The sequence below is a fragment of the Drosophila erecta genome, unplaced genomic scaffold (assembly GCF_003286155.1).
Source record: "Drosophila erecta strain 14021-0224.00,06,07 unplaced genomic scaffold, DereRS2 tig00000000-arrow-pilon, whole genome shotgun sequence".
NCBI classification, from domain to species: domain Eukaryota; kingdom Metazoa; phylum Arthropoda; class Insecta; order Diptera; family Drosophilidae; genus Drosophila; species Drosophila erecta.
This window is the reverse complement of record NW_020825194.1, coordinates 18,792,631-18,816,543: the sequence shown is the minus strand read 5'-3', so window position 1 is coordinate 18,816,543 and position 23,913 is coordinate 18,792,631. Positions and strand designations below refer to the sequence as shown.

Here is a 23,913-nt window from a genome sequence, read left to right as displayed (position 1 = left end):
CGGCGATGAGGATGAAGTTGTCGGTGGTCCTTGGCCAGGTTCGCTGCTCTGCTGCTGGCTGCTATTTATAACTGTTTATTTGCCGTGTGCCATCCGCGCTACACGGCGCGAAAGTGTGGCCAAACTAATAATTCCTGATAATTCCTGTAGTTTCAAGCGGTAATCATAATGCTATATGCAGCTTATACATTCGATTTTCTATGTTGATATGAGAGTTCTTGGTATTGCCACTATTTCGCTCAGTGCAGCTGCAGCTCGGGCTCTGTCTGCCACTGAAAGGGATTAATTAAACTGACAACTGACGTCTGTGGGTGGCCGCCGCCCTCTGCGAGTCCGCCTCGTTTGCGAAATCTACAGTCGACTGTCTTTGATGCCCGGAGTTCGGCATAATTAGTTAAATGTGCTTGGCCATAACAATGCGCAGAGCTGGCCAACACCGCCCGCAACTCGTTCTGACCCTGGCATTTAGTTTAATTTAATATATCCTGCCATAAAGATCAAGGCTGGCGATGAAGAGCGTCGCTAATTGCCAAAATATGTAATAATTAGCCGCGGCGAAAATGTGAAATAAAATTAATTAGGTGTGCAAATCAGCCAAGGATATCCACACGGTTGCTTTTGCTTACATTTACTTGCAGTTAGTCATTTTGGTTGTGTTTGCCCCACGCACACACACACATGTGCACTATACATACATATGTGTATTTTATATCATTCCCCATTTCCATCAGTAAACAGGCAAAAAGCTCCTGACGCTCATTTGCCAGCAATTAAGTGCACAGAAAGAGATGCAGACAGTCACTTGAAATGGCGCCATCCGAACTTTGTCGATATGCGAATGTTTCTACAGTGGAGCCTCTGCGAGTGGAAGCATTTGGGCAGCTCATTCGTATTCATATTTCATTAAACTAATTAAAAGAATAAACAAAATTTTTAATAATCCTATATCTTTCATTCCTTTCCTCAGTTTTTAGTTTTACTGTGCATTTTATGCTATGTTCCTCGACTCCAAATAAACATTTTAGTAAGGTGCCTTACACTGTAGCTTCCCACATTCGAGGGCCCACTGTGCGTGTGTGCCCTCATCCCCGAAAACCAAGGATTCAGGAGCTTGTGTGCGCGCATGTGGGTATTTTAATTAGAAAGTTGTACATTTTGCCTAATTTGACAAATTGTTTTAATATAGTGTGCAAACTTTTCGGCTACATGGCGCGCAAATTAGTTTTTCCGTTGCCAGGGAATTGGGTCGACCTGCTGATGATTGAAAAATCCTTCAGTTGCGGCAATGAATGCCCCTGCAGTTATGCAACACGGGCAGGGTTCGTTAATCCTGCGGATTATTAAAACACACAGTGTGCCCAATTAAATTGGTAATTTGATGTTACAAAAACCTTTCGAGGGAACCGCAACTTCATGTGCGCTTAGCCTTTAATTGTTACTAATATTGGTGGTTGATTGAGTGGTCTGGAAAATGTATTTTCGCTGCTAATTGACTTTTTGCTATACCCGAAGGAATTTTCAATATTATGGCCAAACATAAAACAATTTGCCACATATTCCAATCTGCTCTTAGTTGTTTTTTTTCCGTCAATATGAATTCTGTTCCCATTTCCGGCTATTTTTAAACGCGTATATTTACCAAGTATTAACCCAATGCTGTGCTGTATATTAATTGCAGCTTTTGATGCTTTTTGCTGCTTGATTTGCTTCCCCTATTTGCAACCCAATTCATCATCAAACGGATTATTTTTGGCCATGGCAAAATAAACAAGAGATTTGTGAATTTTCGCTTGCACAGATTTTACTTTATAGTTTGGAGCTTTTGTTTACAATAGTCCTCGGTACTTAGAAGTGGATATACAAGTATGTATATGGGTTAATTGAATCAATTGCTCGAGTATAAACTTCAGCTTGTAAAAGAGCATTAAATTGTTAAGAACCAAATTAAACCTAAATTTGTTTACTAAAAAGCTTAAGTACATGCTTTAGAAGTTGCAAGACGAATTTGCAATGCGGTAAAATAAAACTAAACACTTAATCAATTTTTAAATAATATGTAAAGTGTGCCCTAATCCTCGGATGCTAATGGAACGTGAGGATCTGGAGCTTCATTGATGGTTAGCCTCTTGTAGAGTTCGTGGAGTTGATCCTTTTTCTGAACCATTGGTAAAGCCCGTTGGAAGCGTTCCTCCCAGGCTTCTGGATGAGATTGGGCCAAGACCTTTAGGGTAACCTCCACAGCAGCCTTCATTTCCTTCTCGGGACTTTCGTGATAGAGCAACAGCAGATCCATGGCACGTTTTACAATAGCATCCCACACCTCCCGTTCATGTTCCTTTTCACTGTCCGCCTCGCTGAACTTCGGCTTCAGTTTACCCACAGCCAACGCAGCCAGGATGCGAATGCCAGCCGAAGGATCATCCATGCGCTGCATGGTGGCATAAGCTAATGGTTTCAAATCTTCTACAGACATTTCCCGGAAATATACAACCGCCTTGATCGCATAGTGCCGGGTGGTGACATTGCGATCCTCGAGCAGGCTCGGCATGTATTTGGCCAGAGAGGGTAGCACTTCCACGGATTCTGACTCGGCTCCCTGGGCCAGAGCACATAGTGTAGCCATGGCCAGGGATCTCATGGCCTCGGCATTGGATCCTGCTTTCCAGGTCAGATAGGGTTCCACAATCTGCGATACGAATTCACTTAACATCTGGGTGCTGCGCTCCCGCTCTATGTTCATCGTTTTCGACCAAAATAGAGTTGCTAACGAGAGACTGCTGAAGATTTTCACTTGAGCACTATCGCAGCAATGTGCAAAGACGACTTTCACTTTCTCGATAAGATCGTGCACATAGGTAGCTCGAATGAGGCACATATTTATCAAGCCATCCAACAGCATCACTGGTTCAGCATTATCTTCCAAAGCCGCATCCAGATTCTCCACGTCCTTCAGGGCCAAATGAAACCAACGTTCGTGAGTCTTGCCAACCGAAGAGTTGAGAAGTGTCACAAGTCTTTCGATCAGCATTTGGCCGAAATTGACATCTTCGTTTCCATTGCTTTCGAGAGAGTTCGAAAGTGCCATTACTTTTATGCCAGTTACATATACTGACTCGTAGAGATCTTCCAGCTCGTTCTGGCCCGCCGTGATCTTCAGCGATTTATCCAATATGGTATCCAATAGTTTCAGTATGTAGTGCTGAAAACCTGGCTTCAGAGTGTGAGAGTAATCGGTACTGCGAAGGAGGTTGGCCAACCGCATTAGCTGCTCATAGGTGCCACCCAGGGAGGCGTTGAACATGTGGTAGAAACATCTCATATAGGACTCCCGGGCATTTCGTTCCAGGCCGTCGAAGCCATGATCTATCCAGGCCTCGTAGGACAACAGACGACCCATCAAATCGGTCACCTTGGCGGCTTCCGCATTGACTTCTGCCACAGGATCAACACAGGCATGGGCCAAATCACCATAGATCTCGAAGAACTTGGCCGTCATGGCAGCCTCGGCATGCAAAACAAATTGATAGAGAAGCTTCAGGGCGTGAAGGCGAACGTTATCCTTCCAGTCGCTTGTTTCCCGGGTAATGAGTTGCAACAGTCTCAAAGATCGTTGCACCAAGGCACGACAGCCTATGGTTGGACGCTTGACATCTTTCGGATAATTCTCAACTGGCAGATCGCTTATTTCCTGCTGTGACAACTCGGCTTCGTTTTCATTGAAATACTGTGCGCCACACTTGAGCCATTGCGGGTATATGTGATTCAGTACCTCCGGAGATTCGTCTTTTAGGCAACAAAGAACCAGGGGCAGAATTCTCTCAAAGAACGAGTAGCGATCCAACAGCTCCATTAGCATAAGAATGCCCATCTGACCGACTTCACGACGAACCAAGGGCATAGTGTCCATGAGCAGGGGCGATACCTCATTGAAAAGCCTCCTCATCGCATCGCCACTGGCGTCCATGAGCAGACTCAGCCTGCCGATGGCCTCGATGGCCGAGATCCTGGCCTGTGCATGCTTGTGATTCAACATTCCGTAAAGAGGTACCAGTAGGGATTCCGTAGAGGGACGAAACTCCTGTGTATCAGCCACACCAGCGAGGTTCACCACGGTGGAGCAGCCTTCGCGCTGAACCACCGGATAGTCATCCTTGATGGACTTGATCAGAATTTTCACCACCAGGGGATAGCACTCCCTGAAGACGCCCACATTTCCCATCTTGGCATACAGGCAAACCATCAAATTTAGTTGCTTAATGTAGAGCAGACGGATTTCCTCGCTGGGCTCCACGGTTTCGGCCTTTCCCATCCGCTCCGCTAAAGTGGACACCACATTCATCAGGTGGAAGTCCGTGGGCGGAAGACCTGCCAAGAAGGCATTTACCGCTTGAACGGCACGATCGCGAACGCTTTCGAATCTATCCTCGTAGCATTTCAACAGATGCAGGTACAGTTGATCGAAGACCTGGGCTATTTGGTCAGCGGTCGCGTTTTCTGCTCCATTTTCGCACTTTTGGCGCAGTTGCTCCAGCACTGTGGTCTTCAGGCGTCGGTCGGAGCTCTCCAGTTCCTTGCAGATCTTTTGGGTATCAATATCGAAGCCCATTCTGGGGTTCTATTCAATATTTCTTCAATAATTTATTTTTTATTGGGTTCAATATTCTTCAGCAGTCGATTCCTTAAATAAGATTTATGCTCGGCTCTTTTTGAGTTAATGAGCGGCAAAAGATATAAATGGTTTTTGGTCAAAATCAAACTTCGATTAATTGGGAGCTGCTTTTTGAATCTTCCTAATTCAAAAACGTATCTTACTTGCTGCGGGCTCCTGATTTTCTAGAGTACAGCCATTTTCTTATTTGATCTCAGCTCTAATTCAGTGGCTTTCAAATATAATTTTCCGTATTTTCATGTATTTTTGCCGTTGTGGCTTTATGTTTTTCGAAGTGCAGATATTTATTGCAGTGGATTCTCATCCAATCTCTGCTCCAGAATTCCAAAGATACTTTTTTCGCCGGTTTCTCGAGCTGCGCGTGTGCTTTTCGTTAAGCTGCTTTTCACAGATTTCTAGGCTGGAAAACGAGAATGTTAAACGTTACTCAAACGACAAACACACCGGTTGCTATGGCTACACAAAAGATAACGTAGTCTTCTCGCTTTTCCCGCATTTATTTTTGTTTATTTCGCCCAAACAAAATTACCCGACAACGTGCAGCAAACAAATTGCTGAGAAAGATCAGCTGTTTGGGGCCCAGAAGTGCTGTAAAGCCGGCGAAAAAGTGCTGGAAAGTTTCGGTTTGGCGCGCACATTCAAAAAGCTCTCGGTTTGCGTATTTGTTTGAAGTTTAAAGTGCTATCGCTTATTTGCCGAGCTAATTAGGCGCAACCATAAATGAAATTTCTCTGGAAAAGAAGAGCAGTTCGACTCTGGGCGACGGGCTATTTTAGTTCCATAAAATAGGTGTTTCTGTGCCGCTCGTGCCTCATATTCGTAATGCCTTATCTGTGGAGCGGGCTATCTAATTGCGTTGTCGTTTCTTATCAACATCAGTACGACAGAGCGACAATATCTAAGATTGATTGGCGGCACAACTAGCCGACAGGCCGACGGAATGCCTAACTGACTGACTGACTGACTGACTGACTGAGTGAGTGACTGCTTGATGGAGGGAAATCATATAAAATGTCTATTTTTATCGCAACTTAATTGCATTTGTGGGTCACCGAAATTAGGGTTATAATGAGCACACACGAGAAATGCGGGCCGGGCTTCGGTCGCAGATAAGCAGAAAATGGCAGTATCGACATCGAATGATATTATACGTAATTAGCCCAGGTAAGCGGTTCAACCCAGTATCGCTAATCTCGTGGGAAGATCAGAAGAAAGATAAACAGCTAATTTCCATTTTCAAAAGATTTTGCTTAAGCGAGTAGCAATGAAATAAATTGAATTTCCCTTCACTATAGCGAACATTACAAACTGGAAGTATCAAGCGTTGGAAGTAATTAGTTGTTTTGATTACGTTACAATCATTCATTATTTCACTATAATTCCATACATTCGTAGTAGAATTCCAGACAGTAACTTGAAATTGATAAGATGAAATTAAGTATTCAAAAAATTAATAGGGCTGATGCCTATAATGGGATGCTTTTTTGTTCTTATTTGTTTTAATGTTATGATAAGTTAGAAAAAAGGTTTTTCAGCAGTATAATACGAAAATCTGTTGACTGTGGCAATTTTGAAGAGCTCCCGTTTTCAACCCGTGGCAAAGGTAAGCAAAAGGAAACGTTGCCGTGGATATTAATCCGTAGATTGTGAGGCATGCAACCCGGTCTGCTATCCGATGTTGATCTTTCCATTTGAATTTCATTTAATGCCCGTTGTGTGCGCCGAGTATTTTTTCTTGTTTTTATTCAATTTCCCTTTCGTTATCCCATCTGTAGGGTAGATGCTGCTGCTGCTCTGTAGATGGATTGGCGTGCCCAGTTTCGCTGGGCATATTTTATGAGCGTTTCTTTTGCTCCTACCTACTGTCGAAAATTGTTGTTGTCATTTTTATTGAAAGCCAGCGCGCGGCTGCAGATACAAAGCTACAGATACACCGGGCAAACACACGGACACGGACACAGACACGGATACGGATACAGCCAAAGATACAAATACAATGGCGAACTCATAAGTTTTGCTGCTCCCATTTGTGTGCACAATTCGATTCCATACCTTTTTGTGTGCGACGGCAGGCGGCACACGCTCCAAAGCAATTAAGCGCATGAATCAGGTTCGTTTGGTTTTCAGGGCAGGGCAATGTATCCGAGTATCCGAGTATCCAAGTATCTGAGTATCCGCACGCATTTCAGTCTGTTTCTGTGTGTGTAAAGGCGGCATGCGCTTTTTTATGGGCCACAGAGGGACACAGCAGACACATCAGACACCGGCACAATAAACTTAATTGATATGAAATGAAGTCATTTGGCAAAATCACTGGGAGAGTAATGGACCGCGCTCATTCAATTTGATTTGATGTCGGCCAGTTCGGCTCGACAACAAAGTCACATACCTATATATGTATGCTGTGCAAATTTATTTATATGTACAAACGCATGTGTGCGGATTTTTCGAAAGCAATTGAGCATATACATCTGCATATGCACTTTTGCGCCGACCAAAAGAGTTTTCAATTAAAAGTTACATTTTTTGTGCGCCGGCAAAGTGCGGAAGCCGTCTGAACTGGTCGCTCTGTATGTCTGCAGATAAAGCCAAAAAGCAACCAGCTGGCTCACATTGCTCATAATTATTAATTAGATACACACACTCGTACATACCCGTATGTAGCTGCCAAACTCGCTTGCGGCCCAACTTTACCCCCTTCTGCGAGGAGCTGCAGGCACTTAAGTGGAGACTTGAATGCAAAATGCGAATGCTAATTTGCCAATTGATATTGATTGAATTGCAGGCTGCAGCGGCACTGCCGCTACTGCCGCTACTGCCACTGGCTAATTAGTTTTATTTTTCGCAACTGGCCGGCCGCTTAAGTGAATGACGACGAACTGCGTCACTTGGACCTGATTGAGTCGACTCCTCGAAATCGCTGATTAGAAACGTTCCTAATGGCTTGACTCTTGTCGCACTTTTGCGGCACTACGACTACGAGATGTGGAGCTCCCCCTCTCCCCCAGCTCCCCCGCTTGCCGCCCCACAAGTGCCCCTCATTTCACATTAATGGGCCCGTTTAATTGCGTGACTCATCAGCTGTAATCGCCGCCTGACATCGAGGAGCGGACTGGTTGCTGGTGGCTTATTTGCCGGAGCTGTCTGCTCTGCCGGGTACTTGTCTGCTTAGTTGTAAGTCCAACTCGGGAGCAGGGGCATGGGATGGGGTATGGGGGACCGGCTCTTTGAGCTCCAGCCGCTCGCCGGCTCTTTCAGGCTGGGAAGAAAGCTCGGCTCTTAATTAATAATCACCTGAGCTGGCTGGCAAATGAGGGCCTTGATTGGCAAATTGATATTGATCACTCGGTTAGAATTTGAACAAAAAAGCTTATAACAATTGTTAAGTATTTTTAATAGACAGTGTTTTTATTTTCAAACAGAGTCTGAGTAACATTTCATATTATTTTCGAGCACGCTTTGATGATAAAAAAATATTTAAAACATTTTTTTAAAAAATTTGGCTTGATAAAAATATTTATTTAATTGTTGTGCCCTATTAAGAAATAATTACATACCATAATAATACTCTGTATTATTTATAAGTAATGACAAATTTATTTATACGAGTACATCCGGTTTTTGCTTAGGAATTCACTTAAAATTTTCATAATAGAATACATTTTTTTATTGAGTAATAACATATGCCATTTATCGAAAAATCGGTGATTAAGCGTATCAGATATGCGGAGCGGCGATTAATGGGCTATGGACCCATTTGTTTATGCATTCTGTTTTCAGTATGGCCATTGCATTATATACATTATTTTCATTATTTGTTTACACTCGCTATTAGCGTGAAAAATGCAGGCACTCCGAGTGTGATTGTTGTAATGAGAGCTGCAAATGCTTTCTGTTTCCTAATATAACTTCTCGCATTTGCATTTTTGCGTAATCGCCACTGGGCCCATTCAAATGCCAAATGGCTGAGACCGTGTTCTGTTTGTGCAGTCGCATAGTTTGCAGTAAATGTATCTGAATACACATACTCGCACCACTCGAGTGGAGTAGATGCAGATCCAGACTGACCAGTTCCAGTTGCAGGCTATTTCATGCCATGGCAATCCATTCATTCATCGCGTCAAGTGTCAGGCCGTCTGTCAGTCAATCAGAAAACGGTTTGAGTAACAATTTAATTAATTTCGTAGTGCAGTGCGAAATGCGAACCTGTTGTGCCACAGATATTAGATATCATGGCACTTGGCACACACATAATGCTGCGGCTTTGAATGAAATTGCCTTTTAATTATGCCTAATACTCCTGACATGACTCAATTAAATGCCAGCGATGACTGGTAGAATTTGCTGAGTCCGCAGCCCATCCCGAAAGATATCAGATTCGGATTGTTAGATAGATAGCTAGATAGAACGACATCCAGAACCCGAGCGAAAGAGAAAGCTCGTCATTCGCAGTCATATTAGTTTTTGTTATCTCAGGCATGGCAATTAACACAAAACCACAGGCAGTTAGTACGACCCATCTGTGAAATGAATCAGTTTGTACGGTGCTCCGAATGCAAAGATCTCAAAGATCGAGTGCTGCTTGAAACTCGGAAGTAGTCAATTATATGGGCGATTGTATGGGTTGCCCAGTCATTAAAGTGGCCTGAAATACGTGCGCCATTATTTTTGAAATTTGTATATATTTTTATTGATTAGCAACCTCCGCTCGAAAAGCCTGGATATTCGCTTGTTTACTTGCGAATAAATGCGCAGTCATTGATAATTCAGTTTCTTTGGCATTATTGTGTGTGCGCAATCATTTGTTTACACTCGCTTATAGTTGCGGCAATTGACAGGGCAATGTTTCCCCGATTGCGATTACTAAACTGGCAAACTGGTAATAAATGGCAGAGTGCTGAGGCAGCCCCTATGTTCACCGACATGGGTTCGGAACAGAATGGGACAAAATAAATACGAATGCGAATACGAATTTTCAGCACATTTTACCGTAGTCATCAATGCACAGGAAACACCAAAATCAACAGCATTTACAAGAGCTGGCGAAAACGGCAGCGGCATCATGAAATTGAAATTAATTATATGTCAACAACGTGATTACAGAGAAATTTAACTAATTCGAAATTGTTGATTTATACCGCGCTGAACGGGTTGATAAGATAAGGTTTTCACTAATTTATCGTGTTTCGATGGTCTATCAATTTTGAATCTAGTGCTTGACTTTCTATTTGCAATGATAAAATGGTTGCGAAAAATGCGGTAAATCAAGCAACTGTTGAAATTTTTATCGAGGGCTTAAGATACGAGTATCTTCCCATTTGATGTTAGACATTTAGACATGATTTTTAGACTTGCCATGCTGATATCACATAAATGTTGAGCTGATTGACACCAAAAAAACGTGCATTTAGTCCGGCTAAATTACAGTCGACTTATTTATATTTCTGTTCGGGGTGAATTTTTATATGGGCATAACATGGTTGATAAGATAAGATTTCAGGTCATTTATCGTATTTGATTGGCAAATTAATTTGCTATTGAGGCGAGTAATTAAACCTACAAGGGACACTCCAAGACCAAATTTGTAAGGTTCTTAACTGCGATTAAGAGATCTTAGCTTAAGTATAGCTTCTTATAGGTGTCAGTATATAGAATGGGTTTTCCCCTTGTAAAATGTTATGTGGCATGTGTAAGCATTGTAAAACACTGATTAGGACCGACTGTCCGTGAAAATGGAATACAAATTCGAGTAACCGCTTATCTGCCCTTGCCACCTTTGTCCTTGACCCCAGATAGGGAAATTCCGAGAAATGGTCGGGACTAAGGAAATGTACTCAAATTATAGATTATTTCCTGTTTTTAATGTTGCTCACCTGTGAGGGGGTCACTCGGGCGGTTGTTGATTGTATCCGAATGAGTCAAGGTGGGCGAGAATCCAATTAAACGATTTCACTCTCTTCGCCGTGTTGTTGGGTAGCTTTTTATGGGTGGACTATTTATAGTTTGGGTGGCAAAGGTCACCTCATGTAGGGGGTGGCCCTTTTTTATTTTTATTCAGTTTTATTTCCTCTTGGTTTTGGTTTCCTTTTGTTTTCACTTTTTTGTTATCCTTTTCCAGCTCACTTTTTACTCGCTGACGTTTTTACACGGCTCGTTGGTTTCGCTGCTGATTATAATCCTTAATTAGTCTAACGAGTTGCAAATTAATCCACTTTCCCTAATTAAATTGCCTTTGCCGCGACTACGGGCCAAGCTAAATACAAAAAAAATAAAAAAAACAGTGGTAAAAACGCAACTGCCAATGGCGGTGTCATTTAAAAACAAATGAAAAAATGTACACAATAAACGATGCAAAAAACTGACTAATGAAAGAAAACGGAACATTCCAGAGGGGGTGGGTAGGGGATGAAAATGTAATTAATTCATTAGCCTGCCAATTGACAATTATTGATTATTGTTTTGGCTCGGCGACTGCGAATTAATTTTAATGTATTTCGGCTGGCTGTTTTTCTGTTTTTGAGTTTAGCTGCACAGTTTGTTATTGCCCGCACGTCGTTCATTTATTTAATTTTTAATTATTTTGAAATGCGTTCTGGTTTCATAATTGGCAGCCCATTGTCTCTTCCATGCCGTTTGCACTCATATTATATGCAGCTATAATGCCTTTGTAATTTAATTAAATTTATTTGCATTCATTAATTTATTGTGAAACAATGTGCATGCCGAATCGCGACCCTGTTTTTGCTTCATTTGTCATCTGTGTTCATTTTCAATTTGGCCATTTGCCTCGCTAAAATATTTAAATGTGGCGAGCATTTTAATGTGTCAACTGCGCTTAACAAATGTTTTAATTGTAACGAGAAAATCTGCTTGGTATATTTTTAAATCTTCTTAATAAGTAGCTTGAGCACTTGTCGCAATACTTTGTGTATGCAAATGGCTAGAAATCTGATTAAAATACAGGAAATATAGTGATTATATATAATGACATACAAAACCCCGACGGCACCGACAAATTAGTTTCTGAAATTTGGGTGAGGCATAAAGGGGTCATATTTTTTAGAGCCAATATTCACTGCTTTTCTTGGCACTTAACTGGGTTTCTCGTGCTTAACTGTTTTGTTTTGTTTTAACATTTTTATATGCATTTTGACCGTGCCGACCATAATAACTTGAGCTTTTCGGCACTTAAATGGCAGCATTAGCGCTTTATATCCATTATATAGTTATTTATTTACTTTTACTTATTTATTGTTTGTTATTTAGTATTTATTATTAAAGCCAACGAGCGTTTATGGCTGTGCAGCGTAATTAATGGGAAACGAACACACGGTCGACCATTAAGTGGACTTCAATTACGATTGAGCGCTTGCTTTATTTATAACACCTTTTTGCCAACTGAATTTAATTGAGTAATTGAAATATTTTTGCGAAAATGGAAATTTCCTTTTTTGCACACGCTTCATAATTTATTTATGGGAGAATATATACACATTTTTATATGTAAGTACGTCCAAGTGCCTAGATAGCTGTGCCACATAAATTCAATTGAAAATCAATTGGCAACAGTGCGGCTGCGTAACCTGTCAGCGGCGTTCGCATTGACAAATTGCCTGCCGAGCGTGCGAACCAGCAATAATGGGGGAAACAACAAAAAAGAACAGATACAAAGTGCTGGCGAGCAGCAAAGCTGGAGGTGTGAGCGGCAAAGTATCTTGCAGATACACCAGCCAGCAATTAGCGAAGATGCTTGCTACTGCCGCTTGAATTTCTGCCTTCTTTGATAATTTCATATAAACTTGATCGCTGATTGCTGATTGCCAATTGCAAATTGCCGATGGCTGATGGCCGATGGCCGATTGCCGTCGGCGGGAATGCGGCAGAAAATAAACAAATTAATGGGAAATGCCAAGCGAAAATCATAAAAGAAAACAGTCCCATCCCAGGCCGATATATAAATATCATATATGTACATACATACATATAGACATATTTAAAGATATCGCTTAATGGCGCTTGACGCTGCTCTTGCCGCGCTAATTCTTTTGACCAGCAAACGCGACAATAACAAACAGACGAAATGCTAATTAGTTTCATGTGTGACTAATGGACACAAAGCGGCACAAATACACACGTTCGCACACACGTTCCTGCACACGAAAACAGCTCGGATACAAAGATACGAAGATACAAAGATACACATGCGTGACTTCTTTTCGCCGTTGTTATGTTATGGTGGTTATAGCTCGGCTGCCTTTGTTGTTGCTGTTACTGTTGCTGTTGCTGTAGCACACACTTAATTAAAATAGTACACTCTCTGAGGGGGTCGATTGTTCAGTTCTAGCAGTGGCATTCCTTGTATGGCCTCATGCCTAATTATAATTACGTGGCGCGTAAATTGAATTTGACTTCTTGGACCCGCGATGCGGTCGGTCAAGCGATTTACCGGCAACTTTGTGTTTCGGCTTCGCTTCCACGCCGAAAAAGCGCAAAAAGCGCTCAGAAACACGGCCAGAACGGATGGCAAATAAACAGAGAGTTAGTCAACAATCCGATACCGATACCGAAACACCGACCGGGACCACGACGGCAGCAATTCTGAACGACTTCTGAGTGCGAGTGCTATAAAGCACGAATGTTGCTGGCGTGTTGCTGCTGCTGCTATGCTGTTGCTGTTGCTGCTGCTGCTGCTGCTGCTGCGGCGCTGCTTTTGCCGCTTGTGTGAACTGCGCCGTGCAACTATTTAACGACGACTGAATGTGGCAATTATGTATCTAGATACATTTTGGCCAAACGCGTTGCGGGGGTTGGTGCTAAACGAGGGCCCATCATAAAACATATTACTATAATTACAATTACGCTGCGCTCACAGCGAGAGCGAGAAAGAGAGATAGCGAGAGAGAGAGGGAGAGAGAGAGTGAGTGAGAGGGGGAGCGGGAGAGCGAGGGAGATACGGCTATGGATATAGATACAGATACATTAACAGATACAGATACAAACAGTTGCCGCGCACGTGAACATAACGCACGGCAATAAAACACGAATTTTCATATGCATTACGGCTTAATTGTATCTCGTTGCGAGCGATGAAATGTATGTGTGCGAGCGCGTGTGTGTGTGTGTGTGTGTGCGAAGCTCATAAATTCAAATTCACGATGTTGCCGTTGGTGGCCCCTTGCAACATGTTGCTGGGGTGCCTTTATTAAATGCTGAATGTGTTTTATTGCTTTGATTGCTGCTGCCGCACGGCTGCTCCATACACTTGGAAAAATGTAGGCTAAAAGCAATATAGCAAAATACTCTAAGAGATATTAAAGTCTGGCCTTAGAGTTGGAGTTTTGCAAGAATTGCCTAGAACAATATTGCAATGTATTTGGCCTTTGCTCTAGTTAACTGAAACTCTTAGCTAATTTTTCCAAGTGCACCGCTTTCTGCGAACTGCCGACGCTGCCTGCCTTTGAGTTTGTTTTTAATTCTCCATAATTGAGTTATATGTACATACTTTAATAAGTCGGCGGATGCTGCCGCTGTTGCTCGGGGAGTTCATGTTGCTGCCGCTCGTGGATGTTGCTGCTGTCGTTACCGCTGTTGTTGCGACGGCGTTTAGCGCTAATTAATGCTGAGCCAACGGCTTTTCAATGGTTTTTATTGCTTTCGGCCTTTCGGTTGGCTGGCTTTGTCTTTCTCCTCTTAATTGCTCACCGAGATTTATTATTTGATTAATTATTGAGATTTCGTTGCCATATTCACCGCTCACATTTCGAATCGCTTCGTTTCGTATAGGGTATCGCTACGTTCCATTCCGTCCGTCTTCGCTACTCTTTCCAATTTCTTTAAAAGCTTTTGCTGTTGTTGGCAATAATTGGTGTATAATTTCATTTCCTGAGAACGTCGCTTTGGGTCACCGCACACACAAAAGCCATTCATTGTCTTTGCTGGAATGTCGTAATTCAATTTGTGTTGTTAGTCAGCAGTGTGAGATTGTGTGCGTGCCTCTTTCTTTTCACTCTTTTTTTCACTCTTTTTTTGTTGCTTTCCGATTTTATTAATAATAATTATAAGCAGTAAGAGGAGCGACAGCTCAATTAACTATAAGGGTGCGATTATTAATGGGCGATGTTATGCTATTGATAAGGCCAATTACTCATGATTGCCATATTTATTTTTAGGTTATCGCAAGCGCTCTATATATATTTGCGAATGATTAATGCGGCTTCAATTGTGGTCAAACAGTCAAACAACGAAAAGTTGCCGCTATCCGAGAATGCCAAGCCCATGAACTCCCCTCAGATCCAGATCTCAAGAGCAACAGTTTAAGCTCAGGCTCAGGCCAGCATCATTAGGGAAGTGGAGCCACAATAACAATGGACGGGCTATGAGTGCCCTGATTGCTCATTTAAATTCTACGGGCTGCAAATTGAATTGAATTGGGTATTCGCTGAAAAGGGATTGAAAAGGGCAGCGGCGGCGAACTAAAAATAACTGCGAAAATATGAAACGAGGAATAGCATCAACAAGATGCTGATGTTGCTGCAGACGAAGATGAAGCAATTTAGATACACTTGAATAGAAGCACGACGAGCAAAAAATCGGGGAGTCGTGGAAGTCACTTCAAATAAACACGCTACACAGGGCGAAAGTTAGATCATGTTGTCGCTGTTTTAGATTGGGCAATTATTCAATGACATCGTCAAATAAAACGATTGAAATGTGCTTAATTGTTTAGTTTATTGCTACTCTGAATTGTTTTATTTCCTGATAACTCACAGTATACTAGTTGAAAGCCGTAAAGCAATCTTGTTCTACACATTTCAATTGAAATAATGAAAATTAAATTTGGACGAATAAAGTGCTTGCATAGATTAATAGATGATTTTGTGGGGCTATTCGCGAGAACTGGTATTATTTATATAGAATCTTGTGTATGGATGGATTGTGGCTTATAGATTTCCTTAAAACTGTTGATATTTGGAAAAATATATATAATATTCTAGGTACTTAATCGGTTTTTAAACAATTTCAAATTTTTCTTCGAAGTATTCATTTCATAGCTTTAGGCTTACTCAGTTCGGACTTACCAAAATCCTGACGCATGAGTTGTAATTAAGTGCTTACTACTGTGATTGCAGGTCTATGATTTCCATATTAAACATAATCCATTAGGACTGTAAAGTGGTTTTGTGTTTTTTCTCTGCACTGATGAAGTCATGTTCAGGCTGCATGCAAAACAAATTGTGCGTTGCATGGGGTGCGGGATAGGATGCTGCTCGATTCCGACGGTGATGATGCCGATGATGGTGATGATGCTGGCACACAAAACTTGCCTTGCTTTGAGCGGAAAGTTCACGAAACACACGCGATGTTGCTGATGGGACGGCACTTAAGCCGAAACCGACGACCAAGGCGCTTCGGTCGTTAACGCAAAACGTCAATTTACAACTGCGAATGTGATTGTGAATGTGAATGCCCAACAGCGGCAAACAAGCTGGGCAACATTGCCGCCACGACAGCAACATGTTGCATGTTGCATGCTGCTGCTGCCGCTGCCGTTGCTGCCGCTGTTGTTGTTAAGGTTAACGCTGCTGCATTGCTTTGGCTAGAGAAAAACAAAGAGCACAAGCAAATAAACTTATTATAAATATCTCCACTTAAGGAGACGCTGTGGGGGCCCGTTTATGCTGCAGACACGGCAGCAACATCGCTGCAAATGCGCACACGCAAGCTGAAACTGCTCTCATTCAACTCACTCGGACGTACACTGGAAATATTTTCCATCCATGGCATTACCAATTTGCAATTAACTTTTTAACTTCCTAAATAAAAGAGGCAGAGGTTGCTTGCAAACTTTTGAAAACGATTTGCTGTCCTTATTGCGCGAATTTCAAGCTTCAAATAACTGCTGCCGTGCACTTTTTTTCTCTGTGCACTGAGAGAAAAGATAGAGGAGCTGTCAAGTCGCATAAGGCAAATAGGCAACAAAAGCATTAAACGATGACAACAACATTGCGCTTAATGGACTGCCGCATTCGCGTCTCAATTCAAAAGTGCATCTCTCTCTTTTGCTGTATCCCCGTCCTTTTCTCCCTTCCTGTCTCTCTTTCTCCCGCCACGGGAATACGACCAAGTCTTGTATCTCTGTCTAATAGCCTGTTTGCTCTTGGCCTGCGTTATAAATCCATTATAATAAAATCATTTTGTTGTTTTATTAGCTTGGCAACATGTGGCCAGCTCAATGGCTCTTTCTCTCTCTTTCACCCTCTCTATTTCTTTCTTTCTCTGACAAGTCAAGTGGCTTGGCAACATGTTGCTCGGCTCATAAATATTGCAAGTGTTTTCAATTAGCTCACATTCTGTGACTTTCATATTAAATGAGAGCGCGCAGCTCGCTCGTGTGCACTTTAAGAAAATGTTATTAAGTTACAAAGTTAATAGGATAAAAGCAATTAAACTATTTCGGTATAATACGCTTCTTGTTTTAATATATAAATTAGTATAAGAGCGAGATTAGGAATTTTAAAAGCACTTGACGTGGGAAAATACAAAATTGACATAGTTATGGTAAATAAAAAACTCATTCTTGTGCGCTCCACACTTTTTTGAGTGTCCAAGTGGGTGTTGGTGCGCTGGACTTGATTCCAATTATATATTGCATGGCGCATGTGGTGCAATTAAAAACGAAACAAAACCCAAGAATAAACTGCAGCGAAAAAGGTCAAAGTTTTTGAGGTCAGGCAAATGGCACGAGGAGTTTTCCTCATCCCAGAAGGCCTGCAATCAACGCACTTCCGCAGCTAGTTTTCCTCGGCTTTCCCCATTACCCCCCCTCCCCGCCTCCCCTCAGCCAGCCCAAACCGAAATGTCAATGGGCCCCATTCCGATCCTGCCCCCCATTTGTATCCATTTGGCTGCGAATATGCTGGTACTGGTGCTGGGGCTGGTGCCTCCGATGCGAATGTGTTTGGCTGTTTGTGAAAGCAATTTCCGCTCGTGTCCGCAATTAAAAAGCAATATCATCTGGAGCCGACGTAAACACAGAATTGAATTGAATTTTTATGATGTGTTTGCTAAATGGTTGCATAAAAGCCAAATATCCCAGACAGGCTCAGGCTCATGCTCAAAGTCAGATGCGAATGCAGATTCAGATTCAGATTCAGATACGGATACAGATACAGATACAGATTGAGATTCGGATTTCAATGCAGATACAGATACATTTATCGTTACACTGCTATTCTGGCTGCTCTAAATACATTCAAAAGTCACAGGCGCCCAGCAAAAATTGTATCCGATTTTGTGTTTGCCCATAAATGTATATGTAGCAGAAGCAGGCAAACTGAAAAAACCGATGGCGAAAGAAATTGAAATAAATGGAAATGAAATGGAAATGCATTTGCCGTGACGACGAGTGGGTGAGGGTGTGGGAAAATGTACCCCTCCGTTGGCTGCCTGGGTGGCCTGTTCCCTTTTAACTCTTTTGCTCGCTTTTGCTGGCAGGCTCTTCCTTTTTCGCATTCCTCCCCTTTTCCCCCTTTTCCGCCTTTTTCCACCGATGGCTGCGTGTGTCCTCGACCATGTGTTTCATTAGCGTATTTATGGAATTTTTATGCGCTTTGCGACATTTAAAATGTGTGAAAAATGCATGAAGGCTCGGGCGATGGCTAAATGTATTTGCCAAATTAAATTCCGCTCCCGGAGAAAGGGCGTAAATTTGATTGCAGGATGATGGCTTGAATTCCTATTAGACATAATTGGAGCTGATGGCAGAGCTGAGTTTTCAGGTACAGTAAGTAATCTAATTATGAAATAACGAAAATAAAATCTTTTATCTTTAAATAAATCTATTCCAATGACAACATACAATTATTAGCAATTACAAAGACATATTTTAGCTTTACTTACTGTAGAGCTCAAGTAACCTGCACGGGTCAACTGAACTTGGGCAAATTGTTCATTCGAGGCCTGACTGTGTTAACCCTTAGTTGGCAAACTTCGTCCGTTTTTCCCCAATTTGAATGCAAAATCGCTTCAACAAAAGCCAGGCCCGTTCAACCCTGTTAACCCGCTCATTAAAAGCGCCCCAAACCCTGAATGGCGACAAAGTAAAGGTCTTGTCATATTTGCATAAATGTTCACTCAATAAAATGTCATAATTAAAAAGTATTTCCTCTGTTGTTGGCCCGATGCAGTTTCTGTTCCAGCTTTTTCTGCTGCCTTCAATGACCTTAATTGCTGGCGAACGTGTGGCAGCGATTCGAATGTGCCCCATGCCGGAGACACAGACTGTGGCACTGTCAAATGAATAAAATTAAGTGTGTAGCACTGACTCTGGACTACGGACTGCCGTGCAAGAGAGCAGCATCAACTGCTGGCAGGATATGTTGTTGCACTAATTGAATGTGGCATGCTGCAGCAGCAGCAGCAGCAGCAGCAGCGGCAGTGGCACCGCAGTTTGCATCTGTATCTGCTGCCAGTGGCGCACAAGTAGCTTCATTTTGCGTCACAATTCGCATTCGCAGTCGGTTTCAGATTCGGATTCGCATTTTAAGTGCAATGGTGCCACACACTCGTACACAGGGATAACAATTGCTGCTGCTACGACTGTTGACATGGCAATGCAATAAAAGTTTGTGCCTCAGCTCAGCAATTTCAGTGGCAGCAACAGCAACAGCGGAGCAAAAGCAAAAGCAAAAGCAATTGGGGTCTGGCAGTCGGCAGATGGCAATTGTTTCCCATTATTGCTTATGCTGATGATTAAGAGCGACTGAGCGCCAGCTTTCGTTGCCAGAGGAGCTTCCGATTCCGATTCAGTTTCGGTCTCGTTCTCGGTTTCGGTCTCGGATTCATATTCAGATTCAGATTCAGATACACAGAGACTCCAGCAACCGCACAAAAGCCATTCGCCTGGCGGCAGATTAAAATGTGTTAATGGTCCGCCGTCTCGTTCTTGTGCAGATGAAGTGCGGCGGACGAATCACAAATTGCCATCAATTAAGTTCGCAAAATGCCAGATGAATCACCCAGAGAATTGTCTTTGGGACACTCAGTTTTCCAGCCATATTTTGCTGTGCTGGCTTTTAGCTCAAGTATGCAAACAAATGGCGCCCTGGGCAGAAGATGTTGCGTATTAATTTTTGAATTTTGAATGGCATTATAAATTAAGCTGTTGTACTGAATCGATAAATTATTTACCTTTCGTATTACGCATCCTTATTATATTAATTTAGCTTAGAACAGTAAGCGAATGCCACAAACATTTTGTAGTCCGCTGATTCTGGATTTCAAGCCAACATGTTAAGTATCTTTCAGATTTGTGAAGAACTAAAAAGCACTGTATCTGTTTGTCCCTGTGTTTTGGCCAGGCTTTGTTGCTGGTGTTCGTCATTCTCTTGGATGAATGCCTTTCTGATTGTCTGTGGTGGCGTTTGCCCTGTTTGCTTAACCGGCAAAAGCAACAGAAGACCAGGAACAGCCAATAGAAGTTCGCTTACGAGGAGCTGATCATAAGCCTGTTTACGTGTCCGTCCGTCCGTCCGTCCGTCCGTCCGTCCGTTTGTCAGACTTTGCGAATGGAGTTCGTGTCCCCTTCCTACATCCAGGGTGTTCACTGTATGTGTGCGTTGTCTGTGAGTCTGTCTATTCGAGGGAAGTGGCTTGTGTGTCCGCCTGTCCGCCTGTCCGCCTGTCCGTCTGCTGCGAGCTGCCTGTTTACAGGAAATTCCATCAAATTCCTGTCGGCCGGGTGCAGTGAAATGAATAATATAGTACCCTGGAATTAGGTTATTACACTGAAACAGGAGAAGCCGACTCAAGTAATTTCATTAGCTGCATTTTTAAGATGCATCCGAGGAATACCTACCTACTTAATGCGGATATCCCAGCGGAAAGCTGCAGGTGAATATTATTATTTGGCATAAACTCAATTGGCGCGGCAGCTATTGCCATGGCTCCGGCTCAAAGTCGTTGTTGCCAACTAGCAACTAGACACACAAATCGCTTGCTCGTATTTAGACAGCCGACTTGGATTGCCACTTGGGCGTCCCAAAAGGGGGGCTTTTGGGGCGGGGGATTGGCGCTGAGAAACAAGGAATCCAGCCAGACTGCAGCCCACCCACGCTACTTACCTCGAAAGTGCCTCCAACTGATGCTCAGTTTGCCATTCGTTCTGGCGGATGTTGCTGCTGTTGCTGCTGTTTATGTTGCTGGTGTACTTACTTTATTTTCCAACAATTTGCTACACGAGCTCAGTGCAGATGTGTGTGAGTGCCATATGCCGCAGGGGCAGGGACGGGGGCAGAGGCAGAGGGGAAACAGGGCCATCAGAGTGGCGTAAGAGCCTTGGTAATGGCAGTCACAGACATCAGTTTCCTCCGCAGAAAACCCCCATCATTTTCCATGGACAGCAAAGGCAGAAGCAGAAGCAGAAGCAGAAGCTGAAGCGGCAGCAAAAGTCAAGGTATTTTACTTGTGAATTGTTTGTAAGTGGAAAACTTTCTGCACACGTTTCCACATAAATACAACAGAATAACAACAAAATATGTAAAGCGCTTAACTCAATAGTGATGTTTAAATACCCTAGACAGCACTACTGGGGCATTACTTCAAAACAATAACATCTGAAGTGATAACGACCTGCACAGCCAGGAAAATGTAGGAATTTTCCATTTAACTGCGCCAAAATATGGCATCTTTAAAATGTATTTTAAAGCTCGATAGAATAGAAAAGCAAAACAAGAGCCAAAACTAATCCATAAATTCAAGCAGAATTGTAGGTCACCTCCTGAAAAGTACATATATTTATTAAATACCTTCAACTAACTGGCCAAAATAATTCCTGAAATAGAGTATTTAAAGCCACCGTCCTATATTTGTTAAAGTTTTTTAGCCCCGCCGCAACGCTGTAATTGTTTGTATGTAACTTTGCTGAGCGGGCGAAATCCCGACCATTTGAGTTTTTTTGGGGGGATATTTCCCGGGAACTGAACTCAGTGACAATAATTAATGCGAACTTAAGTGTGTGTATAATTAAGGAGAAATCGCAGAAGTTGCCGCGACATTGAATTCATGCCGGCGAGTAGATGAACCCAAATTAACTTGGCAATACTTGGGGCGATGTTGGGTGGTTTGGTGGTTGGGCGGTTGGGTGGTTGGGCGGTTGGGCGGCTGGAATGGAGACATGTGAGGCAAAATCAATTACTCAACAATGCCCAGGTGATGGAGGGTGGCCATAGATCAAAGACGTGGCATAACAATGGAGCTCGGCGATAGCGGATGAGCATCAATCACATTTCGTGCGTTCAACTGCCGGCGGGTGGAATATCCAGGAACATCCAGGAACATCCAGGCCAGGAAAACCAGGAAAGCCAGGAAACCGAGGCAACAACCCCAATAACTCGGGTCCATTTAGCATTGATGTGCAGAATGGGCCGAATGTGCTGGAAAGAGTTTCGAATCGTCTGTCAAACAATGGAATTCGAACGCAAAACGCCATGCCACTCGGTTGTCAGATTGTTGCAGCATTTGCTAAATGAATCAACCCTTGCAACATGTCATAATTACGCTTGCAACGTTGCCCCCCATTATGATAACTCCTTTTGTTACGCGACTTTTGTTTAATTTGATTTCTGTGTATATTGCTTTCAAATGGACATCCCGCCCATGTAAATGCAACAATTAGGCGGACAAAGCTAACCGAAAATCAATTCAATACAATGCAATTCAATTAGAAGGCGCGCCATTGCGGGGGCACCACCACCACCAACAACAACAACAACAGCAGCAACATTGTTGCATGCGGCCATTTGCAACGCAATCACAGAGCGACCAAAAAGCAAATGCAAAAGCTCAGCCTAAAAGCAGCCGCAAAAAGTTATGGCAGAAGGAGTTGCCCCTCCCCGACCACTCCTTCCTGTCATGGGCGTCACAAAGGGGGTGCAAAGGGGGTGGAGTCCTTGCACTGGGACAATTAAATTATGCGGCTTTTGTTGCATATTATTCAATTCATTTTAAGCGGCTGCTGGGAAGGCAAACTAGCAATATCACAGTAAATTCAGCCCATGCTGTAAAAATGTTTCTAGTTAAATGTATAAACAATAGAACTTCAAATAATCCCTTAAATTTAAATTCAATAAATTAGGGCTTGAGTAATCAAGGACTTTTTGCAACTCAAAGCTAAACATACCTAATATTAAAAGTCAGCTCGTTTTCATAGTAAACATTATTGGATTAATATTAGTGCCGATGTATTTATATTTGGTGCCCTTTTAAATAAAAATATTGATTGCACAGGTAACGGATATCTGACCGATTGTATTGAAAAGTATTGTTTTCAGTGCCTATGTTGCGGGCGTGGCACATAATAAAGCTGGCTGTCTGTTGCAATAATGGCCGTAAATTGCCGTCGCTTCAACTGCTTCTTCTTTTTGCTGCTGCTGCTGCAGCTCTTGTTGCTGTTGTTCTTGTTGTGGTTGGGGTGTTGCTGCAAGGGGGCGGAGGGGTGATGTGGCCAGTGCAATTGCAACTGCAACACTGCAACAGCAACGGCAACGGCTACTGCAACTGACTGCAGCCTATTTGTATATGAATGCGAGTGTGTATCTTTGTGCTGTGGCATGTGAAGCACATTTAGGAAATTAAATGCGTTTACCTTCTGTATATGCCCCCTCCTCAGCCCTGCGGCGTTTCAGCCCCCGCCGCCCACAATTTATAAGCCTTTTGGCTACATTTTGTGGCTTTGATTGCAATTATCTTTTGCATTTTGTATTTATTTGCTACACTTTGGGCAATTGTCCGCATTCGGCCTTTGTCTCTGGCTCCCTGGCTCCCTGGTTCCCTGGCTCCTGGTTCCCACTGTTCATCTGTTCATTGTGGCCATTGTCAGTGGCCATAGTCCATATGTGTGTGCAATTGTTGTTGGGGCCCTGTAGATCCTTTTGTTTTTGCCACAGACACGGCGAGGGGAGGGGAGAGGGCAGGGGCGCCATGGCGTATGTGGGGCTTCCAATTTGAAGTTTATTAATTGTCAATTTCATGCATTTTTCGGTAGCCTTCAGGCAATTGGCCTCTGCCGGCAAACAAATCAAAAACTTTGATTTGCATGTGCGGCATGTGCGGCAAGGGGAGTCTCCTCTATTTGAACAATAAATGCTTTATTAATCTGATACCTGTAAGTGAAGTTCTGCAAAAAGTTTATTAAGCGATTTGAAAATATGAAAAAGGCAATAAGGCACTCGTTTAGACTCGTAATA

General features: G+C 42.8%; 2 protein-coding genes across 9 annotated transcripts in view; both read right to left on the bottom strand.

Annotated features, from left to right (window-relative positions):
- The window catches only part of LOC6552528 (homeobox protein abdominal-B), a 42,922-nt gene extending 26,790 nt beyond the window's left edge, over positions 1-16,132 (bottom strand). Inside the window, exons 1-2 of one of the 8 annotated variants that reach the window (XM_026976836.1) lie at positions 15,748-16,132; positions 10,543-10,835 (exon numbers count right to left, since the gene is read on the bottom strand). Coding sequence is in view for 1 of the 8 variants with exons in the window: in XM_015154719.2 (XP_015010205.1) it covers positions 15,748-15,763 (16 nt within the window). In the remaining 7 variants the exon portion in view is untranslated. The other 7 variants (XM_026976843.1, XM_026976839.1, XM_026976854.1 and 4 more) reach the window with 7 other exon arrangements.
- Positions 1,780-5,261, bottom strand: LOC6552529 (dynein assembly factor 5, axonemal). The gene is made up of 2 exons (XM_001979885.3): positions 5,199-5,261; positions 1,780-5,069 (listed from the first exon to the last, which is right to left on the bottom strand). Exon 2 carries the CDS (start codon positions 4,604-4,606, stop codon positions 2,069-2,071), a length of 2,538 nt encoding a protein of 845 aa, XP_001979921.1. The 5' UTR covers positions 4,607-5,069; positions 5,199-5,261; the 3' UTR covers positions 1,780-2,068.
- Positions 16,133-23,913: the final 7,781 nt, after the last annotated feature.